Source organism: Aspergillus oryzae, chromosome 3 (assembly GCF_000184455.2).
Source record: "Aspergillus oryzae RIB40 DNA, chromosome 3".
Taxonomy (NCBI): Eukaryota; Fungi; Ascomycota; class Eurotiomycetes; order Eurotiales; family Aspergillaceae; genus Aspergillus; species Aspergillus oryzae.
Window position 1 is genome coordinate 484769 of NC_036437.1, and position 25212 is coordinate 509980.

Sequence of the window (25212 nt, forward strand, 5' to 3'; positions counted from 1 at the left end):
CAATGCTGGCCTAAATCGCATAACAGTGTCAGCTTGTGATAAGCATATCGCGACTTCTCAATGAAACAAACTCACATCCATCTGGCAGTCACCGATCATCAGCTCAGTGCACCAATTGCTTTTCTCTGACAAATCAGAAATTCTATCAGCTGTTTGAGCATGTGTAGCGGTCGATGCCACCAAGTAACCGTCCACTGCGGGGGCAGCCAGAATTGAGGGAGGCAATGAGGCAATCAGCTCTTGGGCTGGCTTTTCCAGCAGAGATTGGATCCTCTCCTCTGTGCTCGCACTTTCTAAACCCAGTGCCAATATCGCTTGCCGATAATTCTGCTCATGAATGTCATACGGTAAAGCTTGAGTGAAGAGGTAACTGCCACTCATCGCAATGGCTCTCTTGAAGAGAGCAACTTCCGACTTTAGATGATATGTCACCGATGCTAGCAAGCGTTAGTCCTAGTATTTAAGTCGAAGTGCATCGCTAGCCATACCTGCACCAGCGCTTTCTCCAGCTGCTGTAACATTGTCTGGATCTCCGCCAAAATCTTCAATGTGCCTTCGCACCCATTCAAGTGCGACTCTTTGGTCCCGAAGACCGTTGTTAGCTTTATAACCGGCCTTTCGAAGCTCGTCGGAAGTCAAGAATCCAAACACCCCCAGCCGATAGCTTATCGATTTGAGTTACTTCAAAATATTCCCTGAAATGTGGGTTTCGGATAGCCTTACTTGATCGAGACCGCGATAACGGGCAAGTTCTTGTCAGCGGACAGTTTTACAAAACGCTTAAACTCAAGTTGCGGCCATGAATTGGCTCCAATCTGCAGACCTCCGCCATGAATAAAGAAAAACACCGGAAGTTTCGACGATGCGGTAGTGCCCTCGGGAACAGCGATGTTTAAATTGAGGCAGTCGATGCCCGACTGCGTGAGCTCTTTGGCGGGCAGTTTATGCTGTATGGCGGCCAGCTCTACATCACATCCAAACGAAGGTGAGATAGCTGTTGGTCTATGTAAGGTTATTTCATGTTAGCTTTAAGGAAGGAAAAGAGAATATAGATTTCTATTTAATTCTCGTACCCGTCCTTTGTCGCATCGAGAGTGTCGCCATCGCGCTTCTCCACGAGTTGTGCATCGGCAAGTCTGTCTTCTAGGGTAGCGTATTTGATCCCCAGGAATTGTGTTACGCCTTCGGCGACCTTGCCCCGGATCTGCCCCAAATGCTTCGTTTGGACGGTTGTTGTAGCCATTTTTGAACTATTATGGTGGGATGAGTAACTTTACAAAGAAAAAGTAGGTGAAGTGGGGGTTCAGGGTCAGTTCAGATTAAATTTATAGTTGGTCCAGAGCTAAATAAGTAGTATGGATCTAATCAACTTAGACTACTTATGTACCTTTGAGACCACATCGGAAACTAAATCATACCCCATGTTCCGGTCTTCCGATTACTAAAGTTCCATGTCAATTAACGTAATCCACGGGCGAGCGGCCATCCCGGGCGAGCGGCCACGTCAACCAATTTCAACCACGCTTGAAGAATCTATATATTTCAACCACCAACTATGCCACCAAAAGCAGCCAGAAAGCTAAAAGATTCTATTGAACAAGAAGGTAGAATTCTACTAGCAATTTCAGCTATTAAAAAACAAGAAATTCGCACTATAGCTGAAGCAGCACGTATCTATAATATTCCACGTACTACCCTTCGGAGACGCCTGAATGGCCATACTTTTCGAGCCGAAACGCGCGCCAATGGCCATAAATTAACTCAAAATGAGGAGAATTCGCTGGTACACTGGATTCTATCGCTAGATCAGCGTGGAGCACCTCCTCGACCTGCTCATGTACGAGAAATGGCCAATATCTTACTTTTAAAGCGTGGTTTTAGTGATACTCCTACTACTGTTGGTGAAAACTGGGTATATACTTTTATTAAACGCCGTGAGGAGTTAAAAACTCAATTTTCTCGCCGCTATAACTATCAGCGCGCTAAATACGAGGATCCTAAGCTTTTACATAAGTGGTTTGAGCGCGTACAAATCACTATAATGCAGTATAGCATTCAACCGGACGATATCTACAACTTTGATGAAACTGGCTTTGCAATGGGCTTGATATCTACTACTAAAGTAGTTACTCGAGCTGAGTTAGCTGATAGACCTTTTCTTCTACAGCCAGGGAACCGGGAATGGGTCACTTCTATTAAGTATATTAGCTCTAGGGGGCCTCTTCCACCTTGCCTTATCTTCAAAGGCAAAGTCCATATTGAGGGCTGGTACGAGATGGGTCTACCATCAGACTGGCGTATAGAAACGAGTGCAAATGGCTGGACTACCGATGAGATAGGTCTACGTTGGCTGCAGCAGCTATTTATACCTTTTACTGCTGGCCGTACGGTTGGTCGATATCGGCTTTTAATACTCGATGGTCACGGTAGTCATTTAACACCTCAGTTCGACGATATATGCAGTCAAAACAATATTATACCACTCTGTATACCTGCGCACTCATCTCACCTACTTCAGCCGCTTGATATAGGCTGCTTTGGCCCCCTAAAACGCGCGTACGGACAGCTGGTTGAGAATAAGATGAGATTAGACTTCAACCACATCAATAAACTTGACTTTCTTGAAGCCTTTCCTCAGGCGAGAGCTCAGATATATACTACTAGTAATATCTGCAGCGGTTTCTCAGCTACTGGTCTTATTCCTTTCAATCCTAAGCGTGTATTATCTCAGCTAAATATTCAGCTAGAAGCAACACCTCCAGGTAGTAGACCTAGTAGTAGGTCTACTAATTCAGTGCCTAAAACGCCTCATAATCTAAAGCAACTACAAAAACAGGAAACTACACTGAAGAAGCTGCTTAGAGCTCGTACAAAGAGCCCTGATTCGCCTACTAAGATTGTGATAAAGCAGCTTTTCAAAGGCTATGAACGAGCTTTAAATAAAGCTACTATTACAAAGCAGGAAGCCAGAGAACTACGCGCCGCGCATGAAAGAATACTTAAAAAGAAAAAGCGCTCTACTAGACAGCTGCCTATAGAATCAGGCGCTTCAGTTCAGGAAGCTCAGGAGCTTATACAAGGCAGAAATTCTACTATAGAGCCTATAACTACTGCCTCAGTAGATATAGGCGCTCCGGTAGAAAGCCAGCGTATACGTGCTCCACCAAGGTGTTCTGGCTGTAATATACTAGAACATAAAATTACTCAGTATCCTAATCGTCAGACTATTTAAATTTTTTATAGAAATGCACATTTTTCGGTGTTTTGAATAGCTTCATTTCTAGGAGGTGCGTAGAGTTCTGGTGTGGTGGCCGCTCGCCCGGGATGGCCGCTCGCCCGTGGATTACGTTACCCCGGGAGGTGGAATTAAGCTTATTTGTACATATTATATGATGCTTTGATTTCTAACAGGTTTCAAACAGGAACAAAGACTATGGATGACACGTTCGTCAAACAGCCAAACTCATTAATGACTGAGTCGGCTTATCCGATTACAACTACCGTTCAGCACTCCAACCTCGGGCAATCAAAATGTGGGGATTATGTGGGAGGAAAAAGGCGGGGGGTTGACGAGGTGATTTTCATGACACGAAAGTTTTATAGAGCTACTAAAGCTGGAAGCATAAAGCCTAATTTCTTGCATGAAGAAATTGTGCGATACTTGTAGCTCTACAGACTCGCTGGGAAACCATCTATTAAATTGCTTAATGTTCCTCTCCAACCACCTATTCAATAGGCGGATTTAGGCAAGTGCCTTGGCCCGAATGGTTAGGAAAATTGCGAAGGTACGCAGGCTATCCCTGGCATGGGTATCAAGCACCGAAACTTAAGACTCGGCCGAAGGTACGGAACGGTCGTATGTATCCATCTATTTTAGTCACTCATTGATTCCCTGCATATAGATTGTAAAATGTAGAAGCGCAGGCTTTACTGATGTTGCGTTAGCTGCTAATTCACCAGGTAGGTTAGTTAACCTTTTTCTGGAGAAGATATCCGACAAATTGGAAGGCACCCTATCTTCCGTGTGATAATTCACAAGGGATACATTCGATAGACATAAGTGTCGTAGTAAAACCCTCGGATGGACTTTCGGCCGTAAGTTCTTGGGAGACCGTAGGATGACAGTGGCGTTTGTCACCTATACCTATACCTTGTGACCTGCCATGCAACCAAATCCAAGAGTGAAGTTTGGTATTGGAGTTCAGAATTCAGTATTCCCTGTAGAGATGCCTCATCCGGTTGTGGTGCCAAGCTGATCATAGATGACGCTCACTGTGAAGGTTAAATGTCTCAGAATATTCCAAAAAAGAGAAGAAGAAGAAAAGACAAAGTTCATCTGACGTAGACAAGACTCTTCGATAATTCAATAAGGTCCATCTTCTATTTCCCTCGGTGCCACCAACGATGCTATAGAAAGAAACGCCTTATTCAATGCAGAATGCTTATAGTTTATAGGGTCGAGATGCAGGGATGAAACGCTAGTTTAAGATTGGAAGTTCATGCTATATCCACCCGTATTCGGATCCTGGGTGAATTTGAAATTATCGGTCGAAAGCCCAAATGGTTTAAGGATCCCGTTACCCAGCTAGAGTATTGGTTAGCGTGAATGATACCGATTTTAATCCGAGGAAGGTCAGGCTCACATCTTTCAATTTGCCCATCATCTCCGCCATTTCTTTTTCTCTTGCCTTGGCTATCTTATCCGGAAGCTCCCGGAGAGCCTTTTGCACAATGCGCCTATCATCGAGCGATAGATTGTCCATACTGGCAAGTAACTTGTAGTCTTCTTCGGCTCCTTGCAGGTTCCCCCATCCGCTAAGCTGCGACTTTGCTCGTGCACGTCGCATAAGTGCCTTTGCCCGAATCCGCATAACGTCATTCTTCCTTTCGTTAACCTTCTGCAACCGCTTGAGCTCTTCTTGTTCTGCCTCTTCATCATCACATGTTATCTCCACCACGGAATCTGTCGAGCCCGACTCTTGCTGCTTTTCTTGGGGAGCATCCGTCCTCTCAGTCGCCGATGGGACCACTTTCTCTAGACAGTCGAGACATGCTGTTGCTGAATCAACAGAGGCTTTCCAGTCTTCCAGCTTCAGGTAGCACGCAGCCATATTACTCCGTAGCACCGCGACTTCGTAATCGAGGTAATTCGGACACGAGGCAAGGGCACGATCGTAGCAGGATATCGCTTGGTCGTAGCAAGCCGCGGTAAATAGTTTATTAGCTTCAGCTTTTATAGAGTGAGATTCCTCTAGGAGTTGCTATTGACGATCATATGTAAGCATGATAGCTGCTCCATGACGAAAAGACACAGTAAACTCACAGCTTCTTCCTCGGCAGGAAATCTAGCATCATGAAAGACATCCTCTTCTTCACTATCGCTCCCTATATTGTCCGCGCGTTCCTTAGGCGTACTGCTTGACATTTTGGGTATATACAGCTATTCGCACAACCCTTGAGATGAGCGTTCGGCAGTGTTAGTAGATCAACTACACCGCTGCCGTTCCCGCAGCTTATAATGAGATAGGCTTCGGAGCGGGACGATAACCCGTTCACCGATTGGCTCGGTCATATCAGTCTTTAGCCTCAGGCATCACATTCCATTGTTATCCCCTCCATCCTTGCCCCGCCATTGTCAAGAATCCTTCTATCAAAGTGCGGAGTAGAGACAATTGATCTACCACACTTTACATCCACATCGCAGTTCGCATATAGGCACTATATCCCGGTCGCAAAATGACTAACTCTACTCCAAGGTAAGTTCTACCTACCATCGTTAAGTAAACAGACAACCGAAACTAACAAACGCAAGTCTGCCCCCCGTGCGGGCATGTCTCTTCGATATGGACGGGCTCCTCATTGACTCGGAGGACAAATACACCGCCATTACAAACTCCATTCTGCACGAATATGGAAAGCCCTCACTGCCATGGTCCATCAAGGCTCAGCTTCAGGGCCGCCCGCAACCTGAGGTACGTTGAATCGTCACATGCGACGCCTTCAATCGCACGGATTACCCCACAATGCCCGCAAAACTATACCAATATCACTCTAGCTCATACCTTCGAAACAACCAGGCATTCAAAATCTTCTACGACTGGGCGCAACTCCCCATCTCACCGGAAGAATATGCCGCGAAACAAGCCGCCCTGCAGAGCAAATACTTCCCCGAGTCGCAACCTCTGCCCGGCGTGCGCGAACTCCTGAACAAACTTCTCTCAACGCAGAAAACTGATAAGCCCGTTTACATCGCATTGGCTACCTCGTCGCACAGCAGGAACTACAAGCTGAAGTCGGACCATCTGCAGGATCTCTTCGCGGCGTTCCCCGAATCCCAGCGTGTTCTGGGTGATGATCCTAGGATTGGGAAGGGAAGGGGCAAGCCCTTGCCGGATATTTACTTGCTTGCGTTAGAGACTATTAATTCTAATTTACGGCAGAAGGGGGAGAAGGAAATCACGCCCGAGGAGTGTCTTGTTTTTGAGGACGCCGTTCCTGGGGTTGAGGCGGGAAGAAGAGCTGGTATGAGAGTCGTTTGGTGCCCTCATCCTGGCTTGTTGGGGGCTTACAAAGGCCGGGAGGCTGAGGTTTTGGCTGGTTTGACTGGTGAACATAAAGAGGAGGAGAAGTCTACGGCTGAACATGAGGCGGATGAGCTCGTTGCAGGTAGATTGGGGCGGAGCTCGGGGAAACCTGGCCAGCTTAACGATGGGCTTGGGGATTTGGTTCCTACTTTGGAAGACTTCCCTTACGAGAAATATGGCATTCAACCTGCATAGACTAGTGGATAGAAGCACTAACTTGATTACTAGGGCTTGAAACTGTACATGAAATCCAAGATACCCATGTGGTGTTGCATGAATCATAGTTATCTCCAGAGGATACCAAACGAAATAAAAGAAAGCATAGCTTCAGTAGGAGTATCCTTAAATTGATATCGTCACAAGAGTAAGACGACCCTGGGAAGAGTTGAATCAACAACAACCAAGTTTTCACACCAATCGACCGGCAGATGACAAGGTGATGCAGATCATATGGTTCCCAACTACTAGGCAAGAAAGTCCACTGAGAGAAAGAGACGTAGTTAATGATGAATTCCAGTCAGCGTATCATTCCGTCATAGAGGTCCTAAAGTCCATCCTAAAGTCCATGGCACCCAACTTGATATTCATTTTCGTAATGCCAGTTTCCAAAACAGAACGCAAAGAGAAAACAGGCAGCAAGGGAAGATAGAAAATGTTGCCGGGGAGTTGATCCGCTGAGACGGTAGGAACGGACAAGCAAAAAGCAACAAAAGAAACGTAAAAGAGAAGAAAAATAGTTAGCACGAGGGGAATTACAAAGCTAGGGAATGATTAGCTTCATACGTTCTTCGAAGCGAGCCTTTCTCGGGAACAATATCGGTCTAGCGCTGGCGCTTCTCAGGAGAAGAGGCCTCGTAGTCACCCATGGGACGCTTCCGGCTGGTACCAAAGTTGTTAGAGCTGCCACGAGTGTGGTAAGGCATGTTTGGATTCATCATTATAGGCCTTGGGTGGGAAGTGGGCGCAGTCATCCGGCGATTGTGGAGGTGCGACATAGCAACGTTTCCCATCATAGGGGTAGACGAATACTGCTGGGCAGCTGCTGTATATGTTGGAGTCGGCGTACCAATGCTAAGCATGGGAGAGGAGCTCATTTGCTCGGCTTTCACCATCCGAGAGAGGCCGTCAGGGGTGAGTGTTCCAACTTCAACACCAGTGCTAGAGCTTGCTGGGGTATCTGAAGGAGCTTCATCTGTGGGTGGGGTAACGGCTTTAGCAGCTTTGCCAGACCTCTTCTTGGCACCAGGCTTTCTGGTACCGAGGACTTGCTTTCCTGCATTCATCACTTCTCCTTTGCGCTTGTTCAACAGCCTGTTTGCAACCACGCGTTTCTCCGCCTGAACAGGATCATCAACAAAATGGTAGACGTAAAGCGGGTCAAGGAGATGCTTGCATATTGTCTTGTGAAGCATGAGACATTCGATGACCTTGTCAATCCTAGTGGCAAATGTCACTATCTCATGGTTCTTCGGTTTGACATCGAAGGCACTCAACAATGGACCAAAAGTGTGTCGTTCAATGGCAGTTTCCTCGAATTACGTTAGCAATGTCGCATGGATGCGGCATTTCTTACTTACCAAGACCTGCCAGCATGCAGCCTCCATTCGCTGATCGCTGTATCTACCTTCTTTGAAAGGCTTGATCATAGGTTTGTTGTCCTGCGCACGATGGGTACTTGCCATAGCGTTACACATCTGTTTGACGATTGCCCGCTTCTGTACCTGAGTACGGGGAATGGTGGGATCTTCCGGAAGTCGGACGCTGGGGCGCTGAGATTCATTGGCCTCTTCCAGAGATGCGTAATATGTGTCGACGTCGACATTGTTGTTCAGGGGATCCATGAGCTTTTGATAGTCCCGAATAATTGGTGGTACATTTACATCGGTGAACGTTGCTTCTGGTTCGTGACCGCTGTTCAGGGGTGCAGAGGTGGGTAGTGAAGAAGGGCGTGCACCACCCCCAAGCTCACCACCGCCGACATTGTTGCCCAGGGCAGGAGCAGACAAATTGCGAGGGAAATTGGTGTTACCGTATGATGGTAAGTCGACATATGTTCTGCTCGCGGGGCTATTGTTAGAACTGTCGTAGCTTGCACTGCCTGTCATAATGCCTAAAGGCAAATAGGGAGGGCTAGAACCGAGTTCAGGACCAGATGCAGAAGCTCCTGAGCTGATTGCGAAGTCCTCAGCACTGCTAGATGTATCAGCAAGAAATACACATCACTATTATATACGATGGATACAACATACTCTGCACCACCACCAGTACGCGAGATCCTGTTCCCAGCATGCATACCAGTCATCGGCATCATAGCGGTCGAGCGACTTCTCGTAGGCATGCTATGAGCTCCGCTAAAAATGTCAGGATGAGAGACCTCCAACGTATCTTCCACAGATGCTCCATTCACGAACCCGCCAGATGCCCAGCTGCTATAGCAAATATTTAGTAGTCTATAGCCACTGGCTCCCTGACGTCACTGCAAACTTACGTGTCATTGCTCGTGAGAAAGCCATTATAGCCAAGGTCAGCGTTCAAGGCAGGGTTTGAAGTGTGCGGTTGATCCAGGTGCAATAGCTGCTGCTCCCAATCTTGGTAATACCACTCCGTAAAATGAGCCATCGTGAAGTTTATCAAAGGACAACAGATGGTTGCAGCCACCCAATTCCAGGGGAAAAAAGCTCAGCACAGAATTCCAGGAATGGTGGGAAATTCACGAGGTTGGAAGGAAGAAAGAAGCAAAGAGAGGAAGAGGCTTTGGGAGAGAGAGAATCATCTGAATTTAGTAGAATAGAAGGAAGACATCCATACATCAAATGAGTGAGATAGTATAGAACCAGTGAAGACAGTGTCTGTGAAGCATTAGCCTCATTGAGAGGGAATAGGAAATGAATAGGAATGCCTAGGAATGGAGGTGGGGATCAAGGTGCGAATGGGGAGGCCATTCATCAAAGAAGTTGTATTTAAGCAAAAATGTGAATTGCACACGGGGAAGATGCCGCGCTTCTGTTGGTCTGGAAACTGATGATATTCCCAAAGGGGAAAACAATCAGAGTGACTGTCAACAACCCCTCGTTTCACATCAATGCAGGAACAATAGGGCCCAGGGGTCCTTATTCAGGGCTAACAGAATTCACCATGTCAACCAAAAGGGCCAATGTTATCCAGTAACCAAAACAGTGAAGAACAGGAAGTATGTATTGGTCCTAGTCTTAACAGTCCACAAGTCGATTGTCTTCAGCCGACAATGGCACTGTTGCATTGAGATATCCAGAAACAATGAATTTGTTGACCGGCATATAAACGCCTCTAAGCTGCGTCAACCCTATTCCCGTCGCTATATATGTCGATCCAGCTACATTAGCCTTGCTGATAGGATCCAGTGGGCAAAAGTCACTTGATTATTTAGAAAACGGACAGATATTGAGAAGTCAACTTGCCTAATCCTGTGACCCCATTGGGAACCGCATAATGCCTTAAAAAGTTCCTTTCACCTGAAAAGAACTTCTAGGACCATCTGACTCGGAGCTAATGGTAGCCTACTATCAATTCCCTGACTGCTCCGAGATAGACATCCGAGAAGTTTCGGTGACTTTTCTTTGATGGCCCCCTATCCCTTCCCCACCATCCCACCCATGATAATGGCTCATAGCAGTGGTTTCCATTTTCAAAATATGTGATCCGTCCCGGATACAGTTGGAGTGAATGAAGTTGGAAGAAACTGACTCATATTCAGCAGGTCTCCAGAAATGGCATAGACCATACTTTCACGCTATTATCAAGCTGTCCTGCAGAAGACGAGTCTTCGTCGTCTAAATAGTGTCTTTGCCCGGAGCACGTAGCAACAACATTGCCCATTGGATGTAGTACAGTACTGCTCACCGAGTCTATGAGGACTAAGGTCAGCGACTGCATTAGAGTAGACCAAATAGATAATACGTACCATCATGGATCTTCCATTCCCATTCTGGTTCCTGTCCTCCAGCAGTATGTGTCGGGTCACGCCATACCCTCATGAAACCGTCAGTTCCTCCAGCCCAGATCTCATGCGATGTACCTTGATTGGTAGAGACAATGTCAACCTTCATCCGTTGGTTAGTGATAGCCTTGCGGCCTTCTAACCAGCCAAGTAATTGACCGGTTACTCGGATGTCGTATATCATAACGCCGTCACTCTTTCGTTCAGCGATGTATAGATATCGTCCACAAGGACTCCAAAGCAGCTGAGTAATACCTCGACCCCCAATACGACGACTAGCGTCGGTCTTTGCAATGCTAAACGTGCCTAAGGACTGCCCGGTTCCGTTTGAGTCATATAGTCCCACCTGTCTTGAGAATGTGCCAGCTGCTAATATACCATCTCCTGTCGAATTGATAGCCATAGCAGAAATGATACCCTTCATTCCAACGCCCCCACCCACTGTCTGTTTACGCTTACTGGGTATAGTAGGCATCCAAGAAACAGGTCCATCGTTACCAGGTCGGGAAACGTCAAAAAGACATATAAGGCTATCTGACCCAGTGATAAAATGTGTTCCACCGAGGGCGTGCGGATAGATAATTGAATGCGGCGTTATAAACGCTTCCGTAGTTGGGTGTACCAAGGAATAAGTCGCCAACAAGGTTGGGGAAAGAGTCGAAGCCAGTCTGATTGGATGATCTCGGACCGATGATAAGAAAAGTGTAGTAGATGGATCCTGGAGAGAATAGTAAGGATAAATAGCAGTTGCATAGGTTGGCTCTGCTGAAGGTAGCACAGAGTAAGGAGACAACGGATGCGGTGATGGTCTTTCTTCTAAAAGATCAGGGGGCCTGAGCGAGTTATTAGCACGGCAAGAAGTGAGGATTATAACATAAACTAACAAGATATAAGTCCTTATATGATGATCTGCAGAATTCGTTAGCAGGGTGGTGCCATCGGGGGTCCTACATGCAGCATTCTAGTCAGTCAAAGCAATTCAAAGAAGGTAAAGTCGTCATGAGTATACCATTCTACGCTTTTGACATAATTTGTGTCGGAAGCGCTTTCATCGGTGCAACATGCGGTGCTCGGAGTACGCTGACTATGGCTGTCTAGAGATGCATCACCCGCCTCATCACCTCGTTGAGTTGAAGCCACACATATAGGTGCAGAGCTGGTAACACTGCTTGCAGTCATGATGCGCTGGAATCGAAAGACTGACAATATAAGTATTGGCAGTATACACTCGCTCAAATCGCTCTGAAAGCACCAAGAACGCTAATCAAGAGACATGACAGACCAATATGACAAGAGTAAAAAGAATGTTGCGGATGAAGTTGACCTTATACTTGATATCCAAATACGATACCAGTAGCTCAAAATGCGGGGGATCTCTCCTTTTGGCAAATCACTTTGAACTTTCATATAACGCCATCAATGAGTTCAGCAGAAGATATCCGACATATTAAGCCTAAATAGTTGTTATCGGGTAGCGCGGAGAGGAACTACAGTATGAAGCGTCTCCTGGCTACGAAGAAAATATCCCAGGGACAATGTTGATAATCACACAGAGAGCATATTTAGATGTGAGATATATCAGCAGAAAGTCTCAGTAAATGGCTAAATCACGATCCCACTCAGCAAGATATATGCAGTGGATTTAACGTCCAATAAAAACTTATGCTGGTCTAAAACATGATGTTTAAAATAAGTTTAAAGCTGCCGTGCACCGGCATCGGAAAATCTTACTCCATCGATCACTAGCTTAGAGTGTTGTTTCGGACCGCTTCACTTTGTTTTCACCACAGCATGAATAGGTTCATTAAGCTATTTTCCCTTAACTAAATCTGGTCTGGGGGAGCTGCCTCCTGTATTGAGAAAGCCTGGGACTTTTCGGTTCGATATTATAATCCGCCTTCCGACCTATCCTTTTCCTCAAGCAGCAATGTTCTCCGCAAAACCTGCGGGCGGCGGCCTTTCCATAAACACCAATTCTGCGAATTCTCTATTGTAAGGCCTTGGTTTTCTTATCTCCTTATTGCCGGACAATTGTGTTTCTGCTTTCTGTTTTGACATTGATTACTGGTTTCTTGTGTTACAAAGAAGCCGGTCGTCCACCCTTCTCTTTCACTTTACCGCGCGCACTTTTCCCCTGTTATTTCTTTGTCCCATTCTTGTTTTGGTCTTTTTAAAGATAAAGTGCTGCCGCTGTTTATCCAGAAATATTCATACTCAGAAATAGCGTGTTCCAGAAAAGCTAATGACTAGTCGCATCAATTAGTGGCGGGGCCAATACGCAGACAACCTCCTCCACAACTACACCAGGAACGACGAGCACGACATCGGGCCTTTTCGGTAACCTTGGAAGTTCTACAGCACAATCCAAGCCTGCGACCGGTCTGTTCGGCAACGCGACTAGTGGCACTACACAGCAAAATCAGTCTTCTGGGACAAATATGTTCTCAGGCTTAGGCGGACAACAGACTAATACGGGGGGCGGCGGATTGTTTGGAAACTCCACAGCGACTACCTCCCAGCCACAATCGGGAGGTCTTTTCTCAGGAACCGCAAACGCAAACACAGCGCAGAGTGGCACAACTGGCGGAGGTTTGTTCGGGGGTGCTTCTACCGCACAAACTCAATCAAAACCCCTATTCGGTGGCATGGGAACGTCCAACAACACTGGCGGATCGCTATTGTGAGTGTGATATATCTATTTCCTATACCCTCGGATTTATGAGCTAACCGTCGGGCGGGTATAGCGGCGGTGCGAACCAAAACAACACGCAACAACAGCAGCAAGCTCAAAAGCCTACATTATCTTTGTTTGGAAACCAAAACACCACAACACAGCAACCAGCGCAGCCCACTGCAGCAGCTGGAACAGTAGTTCCAGGGGTCAAAGTGGACTTAAGCAACCTTCTACCGACAACTAAGTATGAGAGCTGTGCCGACGAGATCAAGAAGGAGCTGGAAGTATTCGACAATTACGTTCTTACGCAAATCAAGATGTGCAACGAAGTGGGAAACATGATCCCTAGCATTGCTGCCCAGGGAGAAACCATTCCGAACGACGTGGAGTTTGTCCAAGGGAAGTTGGAAACAATGCAACACGCACTGGAGAACGATGCCAGCGATATTGATCAGTTACGAAGTCTTGTGGCTCGTGATGCGGCTGAAGCACAGGTGGGCTTCCGGGCGATTGATACCCTCAAGCTACCTCTGCAGTTCCAGCCTGCAGCGGGCTCTGGATGGTGGTCTGTTCAAGACCAGAAATTGTCTGATCGACAATCGTTGCGGTCAACACGCAAGAACACTTTGGCCCTCCCCGACGATGTCGAAGGCGACTCTTCTACAACCGTCAATGGAGTACCTGTCAACCTTGTCGATTATTTCTCTCAGCGTTCTGACGAGATGGGGACCGTCCTGGAACGTTACAAGCAGAACTTGAAAGAAATCGAAGACCACCTTCATGGAGTTGAGGCTACCCTGGAGCGGCAGATCCACGAATTCGTGACATCTCGCAGCCGCGATGGAGCCGCTGCAGGGACACCCAAATCGGTGCTTAATGATCTTGCCGTTGTGCTTGGGGACGTTGAGGCTGGTATTCTAGGCGTTGCCAGTCGTCTCGGGGGAGTTACAGAACAGGTTCAAGAAGTGGTGCTGGGGCCGCCATCTCTCGGCGAAGGTAGACTGAACCTGTAATGAATCAATTGTTTTCTGGTTATGTATAATATAATGAAGCTTGCCCTAGTTTACTCTGAAACGGAAGGAGAGGGCTTGGATGTTATGGCTTGAGCATGATTTTCGAGGTCAGGCGTTCTGCGGTAGATCAGTTAACCGGCGCTATTCCCATTCTATTAGTCTCGTTTGACTCAAGTATCCATTTTTCTTCAATGATAAAACATGACGAGATACGGTGTGACGAAGTACGTGGTCTAGAATATATTATTGACAAGTTCGCTTACGATGCATATACCCCATACTCGGTCTACCGAGCCGACTGACTAAAATTGTAACTGACGACTACGTAGTTGCTCATGGTTGCGGGTACCTTCCCCTACCGTTAGGCCAACCAGGTTGTCGCACGCAAGAGCTTGGCCGGTTTGCGTGATCGCACCTAATCGCTTCCAACCCCAGGTTTCCACACTTTCCATGATCGACACTTGGCTTAGAGACGATTGACGTTTCAAGTCATTGACCTCCCTGTCTCAATATTGCGATATCTAATTATGTTAAGGGCGGGCCAAAAAACAAAAAAAGAAAGAAAACAAAAAAAAAAAATAACGATTCCAGAGACAAGCAGAAGAGCCAGTAGTCTCCTTCTACCTTCTACATCTTCTGAGGAATATTACCCTCAAGCTCATGCTTACATATAGTCATAGCAAAAATGCCGCAGGGAAAAAATGACGTGATGTGCAGCTCGTTTTGTCATCTTCCATTCCAGAAGACCTGTGGAAACTTAGTCCCGTGGATCACTCCCCCTAATCCGTACAGACCATCAGCCTCTTGGGTGATTTTCGCCAGCGATGGTGCCATATCCGCGATCCCCGGCATTGACGATGTGGAATGATAACGGCAGGTTTGAAAATGGCGGTCTACTACTACCTCCACTGGAGCTTCGAGCTCGATAAATAAGCTACATAGACGCTTCCTAGGAACTGCTCATCCAAACACATTTTTTCTACAGTTGGTTCTCTATACTGCTCGTCCAGCGCAAAACATGGCCCCTTCACTCGAGGATCCGATCTTGGCTCCAGCCTTGGATCATGTTATTCTCCCAAAGAAAGAGGTCAACGGCGACAACAAGTTTCACTACACCCCGGGACGCACAGTCGTCGAGCGTCACGATAACTACGCTTATGAAGACCTTCTACCTTCATTCCCTGATATTCATTGGGATCCGCTAGAAGAGATTCCATATGAAGACAGAGGGCTTCGCGGAGATCCTAAATTCCGTAACCTACTGCGGGATGCAACCGATGTTTTTGATTATACGCCCAAGATCGGGACTGAAATTCACGGTGTGAACTTGGCCAAGTTAGATGAAGCACAGAAGGACGACTTGGCTCGCCTAGTCGCTGTCCGTGGGGTGGTGTTCTTCCGTGACCAAAAGGACTTGGACATTGATGCCCAAAGAGAACTAGGAAGACATTTCGGGAGACTACATAAGGTACGGAGCCATCTGGGTTTACCTGCTCGTGGGTTAATTTAACAACATGCAGCACGCAACTACGTCTGTTCCGAGGAAGCAAGGCTTGGAGGATGTCCATGTAGTTTACAGTGGAGACAATTCTGGTGACCAGCGGGCATTGTTCACGCCCAGCTTTTTGTGGCACTCGGACGTGACCTACGAGGTACAGCCACCATCATACACGATGTTGAAGGTTCTCACAGGGCCTCCCCGTGGAGGGGGTGGCGATACACTTTGGACCTCTCAGTATGCAGCATACGATGCTCTCTCCTCTCATATGCAGACATACCTGAAGGGCTTGACTGCGATCCACTCAGCAGACATGCAAGCTTCTGATTCACGAGCCCTCGGCCGACCAGTCCGTCGCGAGCCTGTCACCACAGAGCACCCTCTGATCCGCACCAACCCGGTGACTGGCTGGAACAGTCTTTTCTTCAACCCAGGGTTTGTGACAAAGATCGTTGGAATTCCTAAGACAGAGAGCGACGCTATTATCAAATATCTTACCGATGTGATTGCAACCACACAAGAGATGCATGCACGGTTTCAGTGGAACAAGGATGATCTAGCCATCTGGGACAATCGGACTACGGTAAGTAAAGACGCTGTACTAAGTGGTGGACGTCTCTAATGAACGCAACAGAACCACACGGCGTCTTATGGATTTGCACCTCACCGCCGTCATGCGGTCCGGGTCGCTGCTCAGGCTGAACGGCCCTACCTAGACCCAGCCGGCAAATCACAAGAGGAGGAGCACATTGCGCTTTACAACCTGCCACCGGTGAACAAGGATGGTGCTCGCCAGTCAAACTACAATGACTAAGCCTTTGGTTCTCTTACTTTTTCTTGTTCACTGCTGAGCGAAACACTTGCGAGCATTCTGAAGATATGGCGTTACACATACCCGGGAAATTGATTTGTATCTATTGCTATTTGCATATCGCTGATAAGACTGTTTATTGAATGGTTTCATAGTGGATAAGGTAGTCAGTCACTCACGTACTATCTATAGGTTGTAACAATAGGTACAATCAAAAGATCTAGAGCTCTGGCAGCCTGTCAAGCCACGTGCAGACCCCCGACCAACTTCTCACACTTTATTTTAGGTAGTTAGAACTGCAAAACATCAGATAAATTCGTGGCGCACCACGAAACGGATAACTCAATGGAAACTCCCAAGGATCCTTCTCTTCTGGAGTATGCCCGTTTCTACGGTATTGCCCGGGATTTCACGGCCGTCGATCCCATCACAAACATCGACGAGACCGCATCTGAAACACCACTACCCCGGGATGCTCTATCGGAATTTCAAGATTACATCTACGAGACACAGAGAAACGTTGAGGATAATCTTCGCAAAGAAAAGCTCAATGTCAGGAAAGAAAGCGCTCGGTTGCTAGCATCGGTGATACAAGATGCAAGAGCAGAAAAATTAGACATAAATTGGGATGAACTTCTACCTAAATTTAGTCAAGTTGACGAGCTTAAAGTGCAACTTCCGATCCTTGACAATGACAGCATCTCGGATACGTTGCGATATACAAGTCCGTTACGTTACGACGAGAACAAGATCGAAATCCGTCCTCTCGACGAACCGTGCCAGAAACTTAAGGACGAAGATATCACGGCCGACCTTTTAACCAAGGCTGACCAGGTTCTGAAGGATATTATGCCAGAGAAGCTAAAGTGTAGCAGAGAGTCGATGTTGTTGATACAAAAGGCCAGAGACTGTGGAGGTCTTCATTTCGCAGATTTAGAAAGTCTTTTGAACGAAATGATAATTTCCGGTCAGGTATGAATGTGGAAGGCATGTCGCTGGATCTTTGACTTATACGTTTTGTGAGGTTGCAGGAAGAGCACAATCCTTCGAAATCTCCTCCATTACTTCTGTCGGATATCGACGAAACGTACTATCGGAGTCCCTCGCCGGCTTCCATGTCATTGATGCTGCCCAGTCCCGCTTCATCTGGCCCTCTTGAGCTTAAGCTGCAGTGCAACAGAAGATCAGCCCGCAGTTCGGACTCAAAGATATCAGGTTGTGCTGTGGTGCCAAACAAGGGAGACGGTAGTTCTACAAGCGACGAACGAACTCAACTAGAGCGTAAATTAATATTTAACGGAAACAACGCAGAAATACAAGCAGTTGGAGTCGATAGTGCAGCTCAGTCTTTTTCAGACAAGTATAACACAAGTGAAGAGCAATGTGTTCCGGACATTTCTCCACAGATTGGTGATGTTATTAACTCCATTCATTCAGAACCTTCAGTCATCTCTCTGATGCAAGAGAGCGAGTACATGCCAACCGTGTGCACTTCAACACAGGAGCGATTATGTCGATCGCCCAGTGTCATAATCAAGGAGGGGAAATGTCAGACCGCAAGCAAGCCGACAGATTATGTTTCGTCCTTCAGTTCCCCTTCGGTACTGAACGCGCCCAATTCAGATTCTACGCAGTGTCAAGATATCCAACAATATCCCATGTCAAACATGCCTTCCTCACAACATTCGAAGCCGAAAGACTATGCTGATAGTTGTCTACATACAGTTGGAGACTACGACAGCGTGGAGGAAGTTGTCGAAACAGGGTTTGACAAGGGATTTTTTCTTGAGAACATTGGTGACATGGGACCTGCAGGACAACGACAATTGTCTGAGCATGATACTGTAGCTCATCAACATGAAAGTGGCAAGACGGTCATGTATACGTCCCCAAATGCCGTTGTACCTGCCACCTATTCTTCCCTGGATACAGTTTCTAATTCAATAGACTGCGATGTTCCAGCAGACACAGCTTTTGGGGGACAAAAACGAAGACACGAGGAGAGGCAGGATATTTCGCGGAAAGGCCGCAAATTTGTCCAATCTTTAGCAGCGTCCCTCGCTAACAACAGGTGCAAATACACGCTACCTTCGCAGTCATCCATATTAGGCTCCTTATCTACCTTCATGGAGATTAGAGGCCGAGCCGAAAGGCGACAAATAACGGCCGTCAGTCCATACTCTACCAACAATATGCCAGCTAAGGATATTGTGGACTATCAAGACCTAGTTGTAGATGATAGAAGCCTCCGCGAATACGAACAACCGAAAGATGTGCTAGAGGAGGTACAACCTCTCAGGTTAGAGCTTACAGAACAACGGTATCCTCAATACCCTCAACTGCAGGTCCAAAACCACGAGCAACCGCTACTCTTCTTATCAACTGGACTTCTTAAAACCCATCTCCCAATTATCCACGGTCTCGAAAATTTAAAGAGCCCTCCAGCTTTGATATACAGAGACTATGATGTTCCCATCCAAAATCAGCTCGTTCCTGGCATCTGGATTCCCTCTCAAGCAAGCATGAAGCACGATCTCCCCAAAGAGGCAGACATCATCGTCTCACCAACAGCTGGAATCATACTAACAACTCTACAAGCTACTACGCAACTATACCTCCCTGGCCATAAGCCTAACCCACATACAAACGGCGCCAAGTGCATCAACTCGCCGCTCCGCGAACGAATCTTCCTCCTAGCTCCGCGATACAAACACCTCTACGTATTCGTTACTCACGGCACAAGCTCCTTAAACAGTGGACAAGGCAACGCTCCACGATGGACAGCAGATAGACGGTTGTTAGCGTCCTTCACATCACTAACAGCTTTCTGTGATTCGATGTCAGCGGACTCAACTATCTCTCCCATACTGATTTCTCCATCGCCTGATATACTTATAAGATGGATTCTGGAACTGGCTCACAAGCACGCTTTCCAATTACCTACTGATACTGTTGATTTACCGCAAACAAGGGGGTTTATGCTCGTAAATCCAACGCCGAAGACCAAATTCTATATAGAGGCTATGGAAAATGAAACTTGCTGGGAAATATTTCTCCGCCGAGTAGGGTTGAATCCGTACGCGGCACAAGTTATATTGACTGTCTTGAGACACGAACGAGACATACCCAAACGCAACGATAATGTCAGTACGCCAGATGATGTCGAGAAAGAGATGAGCGCCCTCTCCAGATTTATCGAGATGTCACCGGAGCGCCGACGAGAACTCTTTCCAGACTTGATTGGGGAGAGGAGTGATGCAATTCTTGAAAAGGACTGGCAATGTGACTGGGCATTGAATTTTGACTGATGAGCTGTGCTTATAAGGAATGGTATTATGTGAACTCTGTCCATATTCAACATTTCTGTGCGATTTAGTTCGAATGTAATTTGTCGCCAGGGAGGTATACAATGAGAAGCATGGATTTTGAACGAGCGTAAATCACTTGCGATGAACATCCCTCCTATATGCCCTACCACCTCGGCAGTCAATATTATATTCCTTGATCCAGGTCCGGCGTGGTCTAAGAGCTGCAACATAGTCGCTTGTGATAAATGCATAAACACGGAGAGCACTCAGGCCCAGACGGTAAAAACGAAGTAGAGAGGAGACATTCGTATCAGATTACCCGTGTTCATCCCGCAGACAGCGCAGGAGACAACGATTGCTAAAGTACATCGCATAGTATGCAAAGGAACCAAGACACATTTCACGCTTTAGATAGCAGATGCAAGATAAGGAAAAGGGAACATTAGCCCGGAGATCGAGGAACAGAATCATACACCTGTCCTCACTTCGTAGATGGCTCTTTTTTAAATTATTTAAAGTGCATGACAGAAGCTCATGATTTGCGTGATATAATACAAGACTCCGATTGGATTATTCCAACCAGTCGGAAAACGGAAGAACAAGATGAATCATCTAGTTCTCCTTGATCTTGGCAAGGAGCCTACAGTCGCATTAAAATCGATTGCCTCGGGCTGAGGGATGTAAGACGGAGAACTTACTCATGGTCCCGGAAAAGGGTGTACTCTTCCTCGCCAACCTTGACGGCGCTACCACCGAACTATCAAGACCACCATTAGTACCAAAAAAGTTCCACTGAGTTCATCAAACGAATTGGGTGCTTCTATTGCCCCGGATGGTTCCGGAAGCAAATTAGAAGGACTCAAACCCGCAACGTACCTGAGGGATCAAGACGTGGTCACCGGGAGCAACGCTCATGGGAAGGCGAGAACCGTTCTTGTCGACGGCACCAGGGCCAACGGCGAGGACCTTGGCCTCGTTCTGCTCCTTGACGCTGCTCTCGGGGAGGAAGATACCGGAGGCGGTCTTGGTCTCGGGCTTGATGCGCTGGACCAGGACGCGGTCGAGAAGGGGAGCAAGACCCTTGACGTTACGGAGGAGAGACTAATCGATATTATTACGTTAGCCATTGATATTCATGGCGGCTCCAGCGGCCTAGCTATGCGAAGTGACAGGGGGTGATGAAGTCGATGAATGGCGGGAAAACTTCCAGCCGGAGCTTCCCATAACACGTAACAATTGCGAAGACGTACCATTTTGACGGGAGAGATGTGAGTGGATGAGAAAGAGATTGAAGGATGCAGAATGTGAGGTTGAAGTGTGGAGAGTAAGAGAGGAAGAAGAGGAAGAAGAAGACCGGGGAAGGGCAGAAAGAAGATCTCGACTCAAGCCGACACGAGAAATTTCCAGAATGCCAAGACCGACAGCTTCACTTCCCCATCGGATTGCCGCTGCCGAGGGTATAGCTTCAACTTTCTATTTACCACCTTACTTCTTCATCTAACATATATAACTCAATTGCAGTTAGATGCGGTCGCATTCGTTTATAGACCCGCAGAGATTTATTTAGAAGGCTCTTTCCGTCTCAACTTGTAACTATCTTACTCTTTACCGCTAGATGTCGTCCAATAAATGCTCCTTTCCACCGAGCATGATAACCTAGATGAACGCAGAAGACACAAGCTCAAGAAAGTCGTGGTATAACTATTGGCGTATCTTTGAGTGTTACACATTGAACTCCACCAGACCGAACCGTCCCAGGATGCTACACAGCGCATTATAAAAATTACAACGTGACCAAAACATGAACCCAGTAGCTTTTTTACCATCTCCGGCCCCGGCCCCGTCCGCCTCCAAATCCACCTCCATAGCCCATCTGAGGTTGGCCGCCGCCTTGATTGCCGTAACCAGGCTGGCCTTGTTGTCCGCCGCCTGCGCCGGATTGGCCTCCCATCATTGCCTGGGCGTGCTGCATGAAAGACATTGGATCCATAGATGACGGGTCCAAGCCCTGCGCCATCATACTGGCGAGCATTCCCTGCATCATATCTGGAGACATGTCTGGCATACCCGGCATACCAGGCATCGGCGGCGGTGCACCACCGGGGCCTCCGGGGCCAGGTTGAGGGCCACCGGGCATCGGCGGAAGCCCCATGGTCAAGAAACTCTGCATGTCATCCAATTGTCTCTTCTGATCTCCAACTTCCTTCCGTAACTCTTGCTGTTTCAAAACGTAGCTTGCCCATGTAAATTCATCGAATCCGTAGTTGAAGTAGTCCGAGATGTCAGAACCCGGCCGTCTCCATGGTTTATCGTCTTCTGGGAAGTCCGCATCCATATCAGTCGACAGAATCGGTTTACCAGTGGCCGGATGAGTTGGGTTTGCATGGACGTCTATATCTGAAGCGTGGACAGGGGGATATGCTGAACCTGGTTTCTGCGGTACGGCGGGGCGTGCGGTGACTGGAACCGGAGTTGCATGTTCAACTTTCGGTGTCACAGAAGGCGTAACTGACTTCGATACGGGAGAAGAATCTACAGATGCAGGTCGCTGCGACTCAGCTCGTAGGCTAGCATGGCGGGGGTGTGGTCTTGACGTAATGTTAGACAAAAGACGACCCTGTCGCGTTGTTGAAGACGAACTTACACTTCAGGGGGAGGCGCATCAGGAGGAGCTTCCGTGATAATATTAAAATCATCCTAGCAAGTTTCTCATTTAGCATAAGCCATAAAGAGAATAATCAATACGGACATACATCATCTTCTTCAACCTCTATCTCTTCTTCCTCGACGTCATCTGCCTCTTGGTTGAGGTTCGCTTGGGCGTGATGGGCTGTATTCTGAGATGCAGCTACCGGCACTGCATCGGCAGGATCATAGAGATCATCGTCATCATCGTCCAAAATGGCCTGATTCTGCATCTTAGTAATCGAGCAATGGGTGGAATAGCTAACGAGGGCAAGGTGCAGACTGTTTACGGCAGATAGCCGTCTCTTAGGTCAGCAGACCCACCACGCACTTCGGCGTGTTGGTCTGCCTCACCCAAACGATAATTCCCATCTAAACGATAAATTTGAAGCTATTCAAGCTCCTATACAACATCGCCTTGAGTATCTATCCAATAAGGTAATCTAGGGCCTTCCCTATCCACCTGGCCAGCTTCTGTACTAGGCAGATCCCCTGTATTTGTCGGTTGTGGTGGTTTATCGTATTCCAAAGCTCCCGTCTTTCTAATTTGCCTAAGACCCTGTAGTCTTTCCACCTCAGTACGATCCGCAATTCGGCGTTTTGCATCATATACAGTTAGTGGCCCGTGGTATTTAACCCTTTTCTGTGATTTCCGTCTATCCTGAGGCTTCCGGTATCGAAGATGCTGCTGTAGATCATCCTTGAGCTGAGCGGCTAATTCAGTAGTTTCAAGCGAGCTTTGGAATACACGGTCAAGGCGTCGTACAAAGCTTTGATCAAGCTCCGGGCTATTATTAATAAAGCTCTGCGCTTTACTAATACTTCGACGAAGACCTCGTATTGTAGATGGTGGCGATGAGCTTGATGGTGGTGGTGATGGTGTTGTAATTATCTCAAGTTCTGGAGCAGTTTCCAAAGCCTCACGTAGAGATTTCATCACCTTTTCTGAATCTAAGGGATATAGACCTCGCTTTTCAAAGGCATCCCGGATTGTACGTTGTTTGAAGGTCATCGTACGAATAGAATGGATCTCTTTTAAAAAATCACTCTTATCGTCCATCTCAGCACCTCTTTGAGCGAGCTCATTGTTTCTCTTGCGATAAAAGTGCTTATAGACTTGAAAAGGTTGTCCATCAAGAGGCTGTACAAGATGTGTTGTATGAGGAGGAAAGCAATATGGTATAATATAGTGTAGTCCACAGAATTGAAGAAATTCATAGGTAAGATGGGACTCGTGGCCATCGAAAAATAGTAATCGAACCTCTTTTTTTGTAGAGATACGGTGTTTTGTATGACGGTGGAAGTGCTGAATCCAGTCAAAACTAATCTTATCTGTAGTATAGCCTTTTGGAGATAGAGATATTCGATATTCCTCTGGAATATCTGCATCGTACCACCGCTCAAGATGATATGTTCCTTTGAATATAAAGTATGGAGGAAGAGTAAAACCGTCCGCTGCAATACACTCTATTGCAGAGATCAGTTCCCCTACTTCTTTAGAGGGATTTCCTCTTGCAGCTCGTAGAGGCATAGTAGTTACAACTTTTTGAGTCTTTCCCTGTCTAAGTTGAAAGCCAGTTTCATCGAAATTGTATATATTTTTGGGAGGTATATTCTTGATAAAGGCCTCTAAGCAGTCGTACCAGTGTTGGAGAACACCTATATCTTCTGCATCAAGACGCTTCTTATCTTTCGGCTTCTGCTGAATGAGCTTAAACTCCTCAGGAAGACGTTTAATAAAGCGATAAACCCAGTTCTTGTCAACTGTACGAGATTGCCCGTCGGTTATATTCCGCTGCAGTATTTGGTTGGCACTCTGCTCAATCATTCCGGCCGTAGGTGGACTATATAGATTATCAAGCTGACGAATCCAACGAATTAGTGCCTTTTCTTGTGAATCATCAAGTGTCTTGGTTGAGATAGGACGTGAGGAAAGATTTGCTCGGCCATGAATACGCGCCCGGAGTCGTTGGTAAGGAACATTAAATTGACGCGCTAGCGCAGAGATATTGGGCTTTTTTTGGCCTTGGGCGATTGTACAGGCCTGTACGATCCGTATCTCGATATCAGAATAAGAATCAGGCATGGTGGTGGTATATAGGAGCCTGAATAGCTTCAAATTTATCGTTTAGGTGGGAATTATCGTTTGGGTGAGGCAGACCAACACGCCGAAGTGCGTGGTGGGTCTGCTGACCTAAGAGACGGCTATCGTATCTTAAGGCCGAGTTTGTCTTGTTTGCTCCGCTCCGGATATTGCGCCGTTTGTATGGACGTCCAGATCGACTTTCGACCTTAATGGAATATTTTACTTGGTCTATACATGTCTTTTACAACCGGTCTTAGTATTTCATACAGTAAAAACAGAGAGATATCGATACTCTTCACATATAAAGCACAACTTAGTGTATGGTGCTATATTTCTTGTATACCCATAACCACAATATATATAAAGTGGCGTGGTAGAGCTACAGTCAATGAATGATATGCATAAGTTACCATCAGGAAAACTGAATAGAAATTATAATCAGCCTAACTGCATAGCGACTATGTCAATCTAATTCAAACTTATCATATAATTGACAATCTCTTTCAGTCTCATTTTAAATATCAAGTCTCGATTTCCGAGGTCACGTGCGATAGTACATTGATTACTTATGAGATCT

The 25212-nt window shown here is 46.8% G+C and overlaps 9 protein-coding genes across 9 annotated transcripts; 4 read left to right on the forward strand and 5 right to left on the reverse strand.

Moving 5' to 3' along the window:
- Nucleotides 1-145: 145 nt before the first annotated feature.
- Nucleotides 146-1243, reverse strand: AO090023000194 (uncharacterized protein; the record flags this gene model as incomplete). Its single annotated transcript, XM_023235474.1, has 5 exons — nucleotides 146-293; nucleotides 347-437; nucleotides 489-664; nucleotides 724-1002; nucleotides 1074-1243. The coding sequence occupies 5 exons, from the start codon at nucleotides 1241-1243 to the stop codon at nucleotides 146-148; spliced, it is 864 nt and encodes a 287-aa protein (XP_023090492.1).
- A 3240-nt stretch (nucleotides 1244-4483) lies between these two features.
- Nucleotides 4484-5425, reverse strand: AO090023000195 (uncharacterized protein; the record flags this gene model as incomplete). Its single annotated transcript, XM_001820718.1, has 3 exons — nucleotides 4484-4585; nucleotides 4644-5261; nucleotides 5324-5425. 3 exons carry the CDS (start codon nucleotides 5423-5425, stop codon nucleotides 4484-4486), a joined length of 822 nt encoding a protein of 273 aa, XP_001820770.1.
- A 311-nt stretch (nucleotides 5426-5736) lies between these two features.
- Nucleotides 5737-6779, forward strand: AO090023000196 (haloacid dehalogenase superfamily protein; the record flags this gene model as incomplete). The annotated part of the gene is made up of 3 exons (XM_001820719.1): nucleotides 5737-5756; nucleotides 5813-5972; nucleotides 6078-6779. 3 exons carry the CDS (start codon nucleotides 5737-5739, stop codon nucleotides 6777-6779), a joined length of 882 nt encoding a protein of 293 aa, XP_001820771.1.
- Nucleotides 6780-7405: 626 nt separating this feature from the next.
- On the reverse strand, nucleotides 7406-7996 carry AO090023000197 (uncharacterized protein; the record flags this gene model as incomplete). The annotated part of the gene is made up of 1 exon (XM_023235475.1): nucleotides 7406-7996. The coding sequence occupies one exon, from the start codon at nucleotides 7994-7996 to the stop codon at nucleotides 7406-7408; it is 591 nt and encodes a 196-aa protein (XP_023090493.1).
- Nucleotides 7997-8657: 661 nt separating this feature from the next.
- Nucleotides 8658-11739, reverse strand: AO090023000198 (uncharacterized protein; the record flags this gene model as incomplete). Its single annotated transcript, XM_023235476.1, has 6 exons — nucleotides 8658-8694; nucleotides 8834-8935; nucleotides 9073-9161; nucleotides 10347-10468; nucleotides 10525-11507; nucleotides 11570-11739. The coding sequence occupies 6 exons, from the start codon at nucleotides 11737-11739 to the stop codon at nucleotides 8658-8660; spliced, it is 1503 nt and encodes a 500-aa protein (XP_023090494.1).
- Nucleotides 11740-12487: 748 nt separating this feature from the next.
- AO090023000199 (nucleoporin FG repeat-containing protein) lies at nucleotides 12488-14247 on the forward strand (the record flags this gene model as incomplete). Its single annotated transcript, XM_023235477.1, has 4 exons — nucleotides 12488-12552; nucleotides 12646-12696; nucleotides 12824-13240; nucleotides 13305-14247. The coding sequence occupies 4 exons, from the start codon at nucleotides 12488-12490 to the stop codon at nucleotides 14245-14247; spliced, it is 1476 nt and encodes a 491-aa protein (XP_023090495.1).
- Nucleotides 14248-15265: 1018 nt separating this feature from the next.
- AO090023000200 (TauD/TfdA dioxygenase family protein) lies at nucleotides 15266-16559 on the forward strand (the record flags this gene model as incomplete). The annotated part of the gene is made up of 3 exons (XM_001820723.3): nucleotides 15266-15715; nucleotides 15768-16328; nucleotides 16380-16559. 3 exons carry the CDS (start codon nucleotides 15266-15268, stop codon nucleotides 16557-16559), a joined length of 1191 nt encoding a protein of 396 aa, XP_001820775.1.
- Nucleotides 16560-16901: 342 nt separating this feature from the next.
- AO090023000201 (uncharacterized protein) lies at nucleotides 16902-17534 on the forward strand (the record flags this gene model as incomplete). Its single annotated transcript, XM_023235478.1, has 1 exon — nucleotides 16902-17534. One exon carries the CDS (start codon nucleotides 16902-16904, stop codon nucleotides 17532-17534), a length of 633 nt encoding a protein of 210 aa, XP_023090496.1.
- Nucleotides 17535-22952: 5418 nt separating this feature from the next.
- AO090023000202 (transposase) lies at nucleotides 22953-24635 on the reverse strand (the record flags this gene model as incomplete). The annotated part of the gene is made up of 1 exon (XM_023235479.1): nucleotides 22953-24635. One exon carries the CDS (start codon nucleotides 24633-24635, stop codon nucleotides 22953-22955), a length of 1683 nt encoding a protein of 560 aa, XP_023090497.1.
- Nucleotides 24636-25212: the final 577 nt, after the last annotated feature.